The sequence below is a fragment of the Oratosquilla oratoria genome, chromosome 18 (assembly GCF_046742065.1).
Source record: "Oratosquilla oratoria isolate Oo_2021 chromosome 18, ASM4674206v1, whole genome shotgun sequence".
Lineage (NCBI taxonomy): Eukaryota > Metazoa > Arthropoda > Malacostraca > Stomatopoda > Squillidae > Oratosquilla > Oratosquilla oratoria.
In genome coordinates, this window is record NC_134794.1 from 44,471,810 (window position 1) to 44,483,998 (window position 12,189).

The 12,189-nt window shown below is 41.1% G+C and overlaps 1 protein-coding gene across 1 annotated transcript in view; it reads right to left on the reverse strand.

The window, feature by feature from the left end:
- Positions 1 to 5,623: 5,623 nt before the first annotated feature.
- LOC143034858 (uncharacterized) overlaps positions 5,624 to 12,189 on the reverse strand; it is a 63,894-nt gene continuing 57,328 nt past the window's right edge. Inside the window, exon 9 of the mRNA XM_076201202.1 lies at positions 5,624 to 5,815. Coding sequence (XP_076057317.1) covers positions 5,624 to 5,815 — 192 coding nt within the window. The remainder of the gene's footprint in view (positions 5,816 to 12,189) is intronic.

Genomic DNA, 12,189 nt, shown 5'->3' on the forward strand with positions numbered 1-12,189 from the left:
GATCGCATGATACCCTCTCTGTAGAAGCTCTTCCCTAATTTTGACTTACGTATCACAAACGATCTCGAGAAGCGTTAAAATGGAAGGAAGTTACTATCCAGTTGTTACCAGTAAGGTTTTATTTTGTTTCCTAAATGTTTGCAGGAATTATTTCTGACCCAGTGACCTTAGGCAGGCAAGAAAATTGTATCTAGAGAGCGAGCGAGCGAGCAACGAGAGAGAGAGAGAGAGAGAGAGAGAGAGAGAGAGAGAGAGAGAGAGAGAGAGAGAGAGAGAGAGAGAGAGAGAGTGTTTGTGTGTGTGTGTGTGTGTGTGTGTGTGTGTGTGTGTGTGTGTGTGTGTGTGTGTGTGTGTGTGTGTGTGTGTGTGTGTGTGTGTGTGTGTGTGTGTGTGTGTGCGCGCGTATGTGTATGTTTGTTTGATGACCCGTACCTGTGAACATTTACGGACAGGCAGATATTGCCAACAGAGAAGCATTGTGAAAATTACTTCAAGAATTATTATTTTCACCAGTTAGCAGACGACTACCACCATCCAGCCGCAACTGCTACTGAAGCCAAGCCGACGAATTCGCAATGCCATGAGGAATCTCCTTGATGCTGACCTACGTTTCATTCAACCTAATTTTCGATAGGGCTAAAGCCCTGTTCACACTAGCGGTTTCAACCGCCGAGATTCAATTGCAATGTAAGTCAATGGAGGCGTTCACACATAACCGCACATTTTTCCCCTTGGTCATGAGGTACCGCCGCGGTTCAAACCGTTGGTGTGAACATGTCCTAATACTGTCATTCTATACTTTCTCGATCTTCAACCAACATTGGAACCTCCTTCTCATTCCTCACTCATCACTTTCCTCCGAAGCTACTTTTTTTTTTCTTTTTTTTTTGAGAATTTTGGTCTGGCTTAAGAGGTTATCACACTGGGCTATTTTTCCTCCGACTGTTGCAATAGATTTGCAGCCCCCCAACTTTCAGGAAGGAATCTGATATGCTGGAGGAAAATACTTTACAACAGCTAATGAAATGACATTCTTTGTAAATTGTTGGAGAAAACAAATTAGTTTGCCACAGTGATTCTACGGCGGAAAAAATGCCGGAGGTGGGTGGTGCCGCCGATTAATCGGAGGTTGGAGGAAAAAGAGCCCAGTGTGATAACCTCTTCATCCCAGGGGAATATCCAGATGAGGGAACAGAATTGGGACTTTATTTTATTTCGATTTATCTAAGTTCCATTTTGTTTCGTCTCTATCCTTCAGCTAAGTACACTGTTCACTTGAACTTAGAGGGCACATAAGACAGCAGGGCAGTACTCGCAGTAATGGATAATGGAAAAATTTAGGCTTAAGAAAGAAGTAGGCAAAAACTGGTTCACTAACAAAGCGGTTAACGAATGGAATAGACTTAGTAACCATGTAGTGAGCGCTGAAACAATTGGTTGTTGTAAGAGGACGTTATAGATGGGAATGATATATAGTAATGAACATAGAACCTCCTAGCAGGGTTGGATTCAAGTACAGACGACTGTAAGTCCAAGTACCTGGATACCTTTCAAGAAAAAGTACAAGTACAGTATTTTGTCATGAAATTAAGCCCATGTCCAAGTACTTAAAGTAACAGATGCATGCATTTACCCAATAATATCATCACAAAGTTCGCTAGAACCTATATACAGTACATAACTTTTGATTAAATGCAATGTGCTTCTTTGTACTTGAATGTACTCGGTATTTTTCAAGTATTTTGTGTCTAAGTACGAATAAAAATACGTGAAAACATGTATTCAAGATCAAGTACAAGTACAAATAAATGTACTTGGATCCAACCTTGGGTTGTACAAGTACAAGAAAATCTGTACCTGAGCCCAAGTAGAAGTAAAAGTAAATGTACTTGGACACAACCCTACTACCTTGTGTAGGCCTTATGGTCTCTTGCAGTCTCCTTCGTTCTTATCCTCTTATGGCTTCCAAAATTTTCGTCTGACGTCATCCAGCTTAAATTTAGGATTTGAGAAACATCACGAGGTTGGGTGAGCTTGACCATCTTCTAAAGAGTTGGTAGATCGCTCTACGTTTTTCTCGACTCCTTAGTTCCTTTCTTCTTCCATTTTCTTCTTCTTTTCTTCTATTCCTTTTCGATTTTCTTCATCTCCTTCTGGATCTTCTTTTTTCTTGATCTTCTTCTTTTCGATCTTTTTCTTCTTCTTAATGATCTTCTTTTTCTTTTTCTTCTTTCTTCTCCTCCACTCCCTCTTCTTCTTTTTCTTGATCTTTCTTCTCTTTTTCTTCTTCTTCCTCCACTTACTCTTCTCATTCTTCTTGATCTTCTTCTTCTTCTTCCTTGTCTTCTTCTTCTTGATCTTCTTCTTCTTCTTCTTCTTCTTCTTCTTCTTCTTCTTCTTCTTCTTCTTCTTCTTCTTCTTCTTCTTCTTCTTCTTCTTCTTCTTCTTCTTCCTCCTCCTCTTCTGTCTCTCGTGGTCCACGAGAAGCACTTAAAACATTACTTTCGATCCAGCCCCTCCGTGTCACTGTCATTAGTGACTCCCCTTTTTCACAATCTCTGCCCTTGGAGACAATTTCTTGCCCTCAAAATTACTGCCTTCATTGCCTCACACCACCTAGGGCAGCGTGTATACAGACGGTACGTGACCCCCATCTGTTTCCCATCTGCGAGATTCGGGCCATAACCTCCAGCCGCCATCTGAACCCTCTCTGTTGACGTCGTTAGCGGTTCTAATGCACTGAGTGCTTTTAACAATTCACAATGTTTTCCACCGTAAATCTCTACAATGTATACAATGAAGGTGGAAAAAGAAGTCACGGGTCTAGTTCCGAGTTCCTGAGTTTATTCCTGACCGGTTTCGTTCTATGCTTCTTCAGAAGCATAGAGCGAAACCGGTGAGGAATAAACTCAGGAACTCGGAACTAGACCCGTGACTTCTTTTTCCACCTTCATCAACTTGTCACAATGTACCAGCAATGTATACAATATACTGTACTGTCGAAAGTTATTAGCTTTAGCCTGACTATGCAGCTAAGCGGATTAATTCAGCTATGGGAAATCCTTCGCCAATCAGACGTTACTTGCTACAAGTTACGTGCCGTGTGTAAACATATGCTTTTGCCAAGCAGATGTTTATACACGGCAAGTAACTTGTAGCAAGTAACTTGCACGTTTGACTTGCCTCTAAACTTACCCCGTATAAATGAGGATTTAAAAACAGTTCTGAAAAGCCTCGTTGACACGGGGCTAGTTTAGTAGTTGATAGTCCTAGCGACTTATAAACTACCCCTCTATTTGCCCAATGTCAAGGGAAAGTTAGTCAACTTGCGCACAAACTATCCTCGTGTCAACACTTGCCTTAGGTAAGTTAACTTGCAGTTAGCACTAGCGGCTACTAAGCTAATCAACGAGGTTTAACTGTCAGAGGCGATTTGTAAGACTGTTCTGGTTACTGTCGTGCCCTTCTACTCGGCTGAAAGAGACCTCAGGAGGTAACGATTCCTTGACAGAGGTGTATCCCGTATATGTGATCTTAGCTAAAGCCACGCTCTGCTCGGTGAGACTATTAGCCCTTAACAGCCAGTGGCGGGTGACGCCCATCCTACCTGGCATCACCATATTTGGGTAAAGGCGTCCGTAGCTCTCGCACTTTCCAGCTCGAAGCAAAACAACCCCATTCAAAAACAAAGACTTAGTGCTCTAGACAATCGTTTGGCGATCATCGTTGAGTCATGAACGATCATCGTTGAGCGATTATCGCTCCGAGCAAAACGCACCTTGACGGCGAACTATTTTATTCAGCTTGAGGAACGTCGTTGTAGATAAGTGAAGACCTGTTACTTATAAAACAGTTATATCTGACAAATCTGCCTGACCCTTTAGCTTGCGTTGCGTCAGTTAACCATCTGAGATATAGAAATTTCTCACAACTCAGTGGAACTGTCAGTTGGTGGACTGAGTAGACTGAAAACATACGTTTAAAGACGGCCCAAGATCTTACGACCTTTGGACCTTACGCTTTGTTCACACTGACAGTTTGAACCCCGGCGGTTCAATTACAATGTAAGTCAGTGGAGGATTTCACACATAACAGCGCATTTTTTCCTTGGCTATGCGGTACCGCTGCAGTTTCCGCTCGGTTTAAACCGCTAGTGTGAACGGGGCCTTCAAGTTTGAGATTACAAGATATCTCTTCATTCTTGTGGTATGCCTTGGACTTCATACGTATGTGTGTATGTATGTATGTATGTGTATATATATATATATATATATATATATATATATATATGTATATATATATATATATATGCTAATAAGAACACGGGTACGTGTGTTCACTTATGCAAAGTAGACCACTTGGAAAAAGAAACTAACGAAGCACAGCGCTTTCGTATATTACATCTTCAGTGCAAAAAGTGCATAGTAATAGAAATGCATAGATTATATATACATGGAAAAAGGAACATATATTTATTTCTAAGTTCGGTTCTTCTTATTTCATCCCTCACGGTTTTATTGTCCACAATTCCTTATATTTTCATTAGGTCACTTGTACCTTTGGAGTATTTGCTTTCTTTTATGTTAATTGTACTCCCTATTTTCTCACGCGGTCCCTTAATGACATTAAACAAACTATATTTCATACTGCCGATGGGGCCCTTCTTACTTCTTAAAGCTTCTAATCTGTTTTTAATTTGCAATGAATTTTTTTTTTTTTCTTATTCATTACCTTCGCAAGGTTTATCTTTACCTTTTCGAATAGTTTCCTTTATATGATCCATGTTTCTCTTTCTTTTCTCTGATTTTTCATTAGCTCGTCCAGTTCAGTTTTCTTTTTTGTTCCTCGTGGTTTCAATTGACACGTTTTTCTTTTCATTAATTACTTATTATTTTGAAATACCCATTTTCTCTAACTTCACTTTCTCCGGCTATTCATAATATTGACTGTCCTCTATATTTCTTAGAATTTCAAACGTATTATTAATTTCATCTGATATTCCTTCTTGTTATCTTTTACTCTCGCAAGGTTTGTTTTCTTTTTGATATTTATTTCTCTTAGCTCTCAAATTGAATTTAACTGTGCAACCTACCATTCTATGATCACTAGCAACATTTACTTTGTTTACAACAGATACATTACTAATGTTCTTTGTTTCCTCTAATGCGAAATCTATTTTTTTTGTTACTCCATTTTGACTTCTGTAAGTTCATATACTACCTGCACCATTTTACAAGGAAGTGCATGTCACGTGCTCCAAATTTCCTAATGCATGATTCATCTGTCATGTTCTTTTCCACCCTAGCGTTGAAATCACCGATTACTAACGGGTATTCATTTATATTCTGATCCATTGCCTGACATACCTCATCATAGAAGAGTTTAAATTTGTCATTATATTATCGTGCGTGTATTTTTATACGCAATCTTACCAAGGGTTTTCTCTCTGTCTAATTTCTCTCTTCCTCTTTTCTACTCCAATCGTCAACCCATTTTTCTCAATCCTCTTACTTGTTCCACTTCCACATTCCTTCTCACGATTTCCCACTCGATTCAAATCCTTCCTTTTCCATCGTTCTTCCATTCCATCCTTCATCACGCCTCTCCCATTATTCCGCGTACTTTACTCTTCCGTTTTCCTTTCTCGGCCAGCACCGTGTTGCGCATCCAGCCGGAGACCAAAGCCTCCGTGATTTACAGTTCGGCCAGCCAGAAAGTCTTGTCCGAGGGTTTCTTCACCCTTGGGAACGCTATAGGTTGAACCTGGCTCCCTGGCCTGGGACAGACCCCGCGTCTCTTCATCTTTAACATGTTTCTGTATTTCCAAATCCCACTTATTTCAATATACGTACATGTGCGAGTGTGTTTTTACCTGTGTGGGATTCACCACGGTCTTGGATCACGTGCTGGACTCGTGATCGACAGCTATTTCCCTCCCGGAAGAGAGCTCAGAGCTCATATATGACCGATCTATGGGTAATGCTGTGACCTTTACACGTACACACACACACCCAACTCCCTGCCCACGAGAGTTGGAGTGACGACTCGCGGCGCAGTTATACTGAAATTATTTCAGCCCTGGGCGGGATTCGAACACGGACCGCCGTAGTGGCAGCCGGGATCTGTGTGTGTGTGTGTGTGTGTGTGTGTGTGTGTGTGTGTGTGTGTGTGTGTGTGTGTGTGTGTGTGTGTGTGTGTGTGTGTGTGTGTGTGTGTGCATTTACTTAATTGTCCTACCAAGGAAAAAGACGTCCACTTCTTTACAAAGGAATTGCATCCTTCCATCCAAAGACAGGTGAACGAGTTCGCCCTTCTCCCGAGGATGAAACATGTTCGGAGGAGCGAAACGGAGGACCTCGAGACATTGAAGCCCTCCAGAGGGGATCACACACACCTTCGGCAGTCAGAGAGACTGAGGAGTAACCTCCCCGAATGACCTTACTGTGACCTCTCCTTGACCCCACCTGGTGACCTCACTATGCACTCATTTCTCCTCCTAGATGCCTACTGGTGACCTCAACATGTGTTCCCCTTCCATCTCAACTCGTGAACATCTCAACTGATAATCCAGAAAAGTCGTTCAAACGTCTTGTATTCTGTTTTGTTTTTGTATTTTGCGCCTGTGTGTGTGCGTGTACCCACGTATGTCTCTCTCTCTTTCACACCCACTCTCTTTCTCTCTCTTTCACACCCATTCTCTTTCTCTCTCTTTCACACCCACTCTGTCTGTCTCTCTCTCTTTCACACCCACTCTCTTTCTCTCTCTTTCACACCCACTCTGTCTATCTCTCTCTCTTTCACACCCACTCTGTCTGTCTCTCTCTCTTTCACACCCACTCTGTCTGTCTCTCTCTCTTTCACACCCACTCTGTCTATCTCTCTCTTTCACACCCACTCTGTCTGTCTCTCTTTCTTTCACACCCACTCTGTCTGTCTCTCTCTCTTTCACACCCACTCTGTCTGTCTCTCTCTCTTTCACACCCATTCTGTCTGTCTCTCTCTCCTTCACATCCACTCTGTCTGTCTCTCTCTTTCACACCCACTCTGTCTGTCTCTCTCTCTTTCACACCCACTCTGTCTGTCTCTCTCTCTTTCACACCCACTCTGTCTGTCTCTCTCTCTTTCACACCCACTCTGTCTGTCTGTCTCTCTCTTTCACACCCACTCTGTCTGTCTCTCTCTCTTTCACACCCACTCTGTCTGTCTTTCTCTCTTTCACACCCATTCTGTCTGCCTCTCTCTGTTTCACACCCACTCTGTCTGTCTCTCTCTCTTTCATACCCGCTCTGTCTGTCTCTCTCTTTCACACCGATTTTGTCTGTCTCTCTCTCTTTCACACCCACTCTGTCTGTCTCTCTCTCTTTCACACCCACTCTGTCTGTCTCTCTCTTTCACACCCACTCTGTCTGTCTCTCTTTTTCACACCCACTCTGTCTGTATCTCTCTCTTTCACACCCACTCTGTCTGTCTCTCTTTCTTTCACACCCACTCTGTCTGTCTCTCTTTTTCACACCCACTCTGTCTATCTCTCTCTTTCACACCCACTCTGTCTCTCTCTCTTTCACACCCACTCTGTCCATCTCTCTTTCTTTCACACCCACTCTGTCTGTCTCTCTTTCTTTCACACCCACTCTGTCTGTTTCTCTTTCACACCCACTCTGTCTGTCTCTCTCTCTTTCACACCCACTCTGTCTGTCTCTCTCTCTTTCACACCCACTCTATCTGTCTCTCTCTTTCACACCCACTCTGTCTGTCTCTCTCTCTTTCACACCCACTCTATCTGTCTCTCTCTTTCACACCCACTCTGTCTGTCTCTCTCTTTTACATCCACTCTGTCTGTCTCTCTCTCTTTCACACCCACTCTATCTGTCTCTCTCTCTTTCACACCCACTCTGTCTGTCTCTCTCTCTTTCACACCCACTCTTTCTGTCTTTCTCTCTTTCACACACACTCTGTCTGTCTCTCTCTCTTTCACACCCACTCTGTCTGTCTCTCTCTTTCACACCCACTCTATCTGTCTCTCTCTCTCCCTCTCTAAAAACGAGAGCCGAATATAAACCCGCTCGGATGTATATATCCATATTCAAACCTTATTTACACTAAGTCCTTTCGTTTGGATACAAAGTACGAACATCCAAAACACCTATATCACCCAGATTAAAACAGCATTCAATTTTCTGTCTGATGTTTCATAAAATCTGGAGGATCACTCTATTCATTCATTCAACCTGAATATGACCCATAACAAATATTGAGAAAATCACGACTCATCGTTATAATTTCCATTACAAATCAGCCAGAACAGAACTGTCTGAATTTGACTACACCCACTGTTACCCTTCTTACATCAAGAAGTCTAAAAATCCATAGTAATGACGAAAAATCAAACTATCATACCTCAAACCCACTTACTTATGTCACAGCAAAGAGCATTTCCCCGCACCCGTTTAACGCACTGATTCGACTGATGTATCCTTTTAGGCACAGAACCCAAAACCTCAGAACATGTTCCTCTCTCAAAACCCACAACACGTGCAAAACCAAAGTTACTTCCAAACCTTTGAACTTCAGAAATCTGAGGCCCTTTTGACATGAATCCTTCCCTACTGCATCCCTGTCTTTCCTAATATCCCAAAGGGCTTGGCTGTCGGGAACCCTCCAGGCACTTTCGTTACAGTGCCACAGTCGGAGACCGTCAGGAAGCGGCACGATCAATCAGAGTGCCATTGTGGCGATGGTGGGGAGGGAGTCCCGGCACAAGCCTTCGACATGGGACGAGATAGAGGGAAAAGGGTGTGAAAGCTCGTCTATAGGAACTCTGGTGGGAAGGAAAGATAAAAGAAGGGAGAGAGCGTACAATAAGAAAAAAATGAAAAAAGTGGAGGGGGAAATAGTATAAAGAGAAGCAAGGTTGGAAATTTTTAACCTTACTGTTCTGCCAAAGCAAAGAAGCGGCATCTAGTATAAAAAAAAAAAAAAAAAAAAAAAGGACAGAGAGAGAGAAGGAAATGAGCACAAAAACAAGGCATGGACAATGGAGCACGACAATGACTGTAATGAAAAAGTACCATCAGAAAGTGCTGGTTTACCCTTTTCTTTCCGTCGAGACACGTTCATTCACCTGGTGCGGTTGTCATCTGTTCAGTAAATCGTTTGAGCCATTCCGGTTTAACTTACAGAGAACTTCATGACCTTATTTCTATAATCAATCTAAAGGGGTTATCACACTGTGTTATTTTTCCTCCAACCTCCGATTAATTGGCGGTACCGCCCACCTCCAACGCTTTTTCCACCATAAAATCACTATGACAAACTATTTTGCTTTCTGAACAAAAATACACAGAATGTCATTTTATATACTGGAGGAAAATTACTTTCCTCCGGCATATTAGATTCCTTCCCAAAACCTGCGGACTGCAAATCTGCTCCAACAGTCGGAGGAAAAAATGGCCCAGTGTGATAACGCCTTTAAGTAGTCACTTGGCATCACTTTAATCACTTTAAGTGGACTATAATCATCACTAACACCCATCTATCACGGTTACCTCATCGGGAGAGCTTCCTCTACTAGACCTCTACGCCCAAATGATCTTCTCTTCCTCCTCATCTCCCCTTCCTCTGCCAACTTCGTCCGGCTTTGAAGAAGCCGTAGACAGCCTCGTTAGCTAATCTTTACTTCCTAATTATCTAAGGCCCTTTTTATGGGTGATTCCTTGCCTCAGCATAAGATGGTGATTATCTTTCTTTTTAGTGAAATATTTTTCGTACCAGAATATGCTCTCCTTTCGGGTTGCCAAGGGTGACTCGTTAATTATTTCAACCCAGTAGGTACACTTTATAGAATTTTTCCTTGGGGCCAGACAACTTTATTGAGTTAAAACACGGCTCCAGTACTAAATGGATTATCATACTCGCTGCCTTATCTCAGTCTAGCCTGTGAGACTACTTACAAAATTTACAAATTGTGCTGATGCCAAACAATTTCACTAAGAAGCATAGATAAGCCAATATTACAGAAAATCTTAATAAACGTTTCCTTTATATAACCGCATAACCTACACGTGGCTTATTGTCTAAAAACGTTCTCCTAACCTTTTTAGGCCTAAACTGTCTTCTTAAACGCCGTTTTTTTGTTTCATAGTTTAACTAACTAGGTTTGACGTAGCACAATCTGTTTTGTGATGAAAACTTGAAAGTTTATTTTGTAATTTCAAATACTAAAACAAAGAATTCACACACTTAGTGCCACCGGCATCAAAATGGACCAAAAAGAATTTGGACGATTCACAATACTCCTCTTTCTGTGATGCTGTAATGATTATAATTTATTTTATATTATTTGTTTTTGTTTTGTTATCATTTGTCTGTCTGATATTCATTTCTTATTAGTTATATGTCAATTCATTATTATTTACTATTTACCTGTTTGTTTATTATTTAACTATACCTATGCATTTATTTATGTATTTTATTTGTTATCTACATTATTATAGTTTTTATTTATTATTTTATTATTATTATGATTTTTTTCCGGATCCGACCTAGATATGGACCAAAAGGTCTCCTGTCGGCATGCTCCGCCTTTGTAATCCTTTGTTATAATCACCAACATTATAATCACCATTAACGACTTATGTCGTGGAATCTCTCTTACTCACAACTTGCCATGGTTCTGTTACACGTCATGAATTCCCAGGTAGTCTCAGAAAGGACAAAGTGGTATAAACTTACGGAGGACTTTTTGGGGGAGGGAATGGATATAATGTGGTCTGCCCTCGACTCCGAACTCGGTCCAATGCCAGACGAGTCGATCCTCCTCCATACCGACCTCGAGCCCACGAAGAAAAGCTCTAAACTGCTCAGCAAATAGGCATCATCACTACTGAGATTAAAATGTGTGTGTGGGGGGGGGTGCAGAGAGAGAGAGAGAAGAAGGGAAGAGCAGAGGGATAGAAAGAGGGAGAGGTATGGAGGGAGGGATGGAGAGAGAGAAAAAGAGGGAGAGAGGGAGGGATAAAAAGGGAGAGAGGGAGGGATAAAAAGAGAGAGAGGATTACAAAGGAAGATCCTGCCGACAGGAGACCTTTTGGTCTATAACTAGATCGGATGAAAAAAACAATGAATCATAAATGATAAACAAACAGATAAATAGTAATAAATAAAAAAAATGGCAGACATTACAGTATCCTGCTTAGATGTTTATCTAAATGAATCTTAAAACTTCGAACTGAACTACATTGCACTGCCTCAGCATGAAGTTTATTTCATTCATTTACTACGCGGTTGGCGAAGTTGTTTTTACCCACTTCCAAATTAAATCTACTTCCTAACAGTTTGAAACAATTGTTTCTTGTCTGGTTCGCACTGAGTATGAAAATTTCATCACTTTTGATATTGTCAATTCTCTATAGAATCTTAAAGACCTGTATCAAATAGCCCAAGTCTACGTTTTTTTCAGGGAAAATAGATTCATATGTTTTAGTAGAGACACAGAGAGAGTAACAATGAGAGAGAGAGAGAGAGAGAGAGAGAGAGAGAGTAACAACGAGAAAGAGATAGATAGATAGATAGAGAGAGAGACAACGAGAAAGAGAGAGTAACAACGAGAGAGAAACAACGAGAAAGAGAGAGAGACAGAGAGAGAGAGAGAGAAAGAGAGAGAGAGAGTACAGGAGTAACCAAGTCCGTCATACGAATGCATAACTGCCTTCAGTTTCATTACAGGTGACTGTGTCAGGAATGAAAACGAACAAATATACAATTGTTTTCACAACTTAAACTAAAAGTAGATTCGTGCTATTTGTTCATTTAGATGTGTTTCATAACATTTCTTTAGTGGAAAAATCTTTCTGAAATACGCTAATTGAAAGGGAATTCCAATTAGCTCTAAAAAGTAACGGATTTTTTTTGTTATGTAAGCTAAAAATAATACTCAATGTAATGGAAACTCCAGTTTGGATGCTAATTTTTTTCACACACATCATCGAACAATGCACATGATTGGCATGCGACGCATTACGACAAAAAAGGAAATAAAAAACCAAGAGAGATATATTAAACTATCATCTGTTCAGAACAAACATCCAGGCAATGCATACTCACAGTATCCTCTTCATATCTCTCTTTATGTGTTTAATATCTTTTAAATACCCCTTTGTTCAACTTGCATTTCTGTAACATACACTCTCC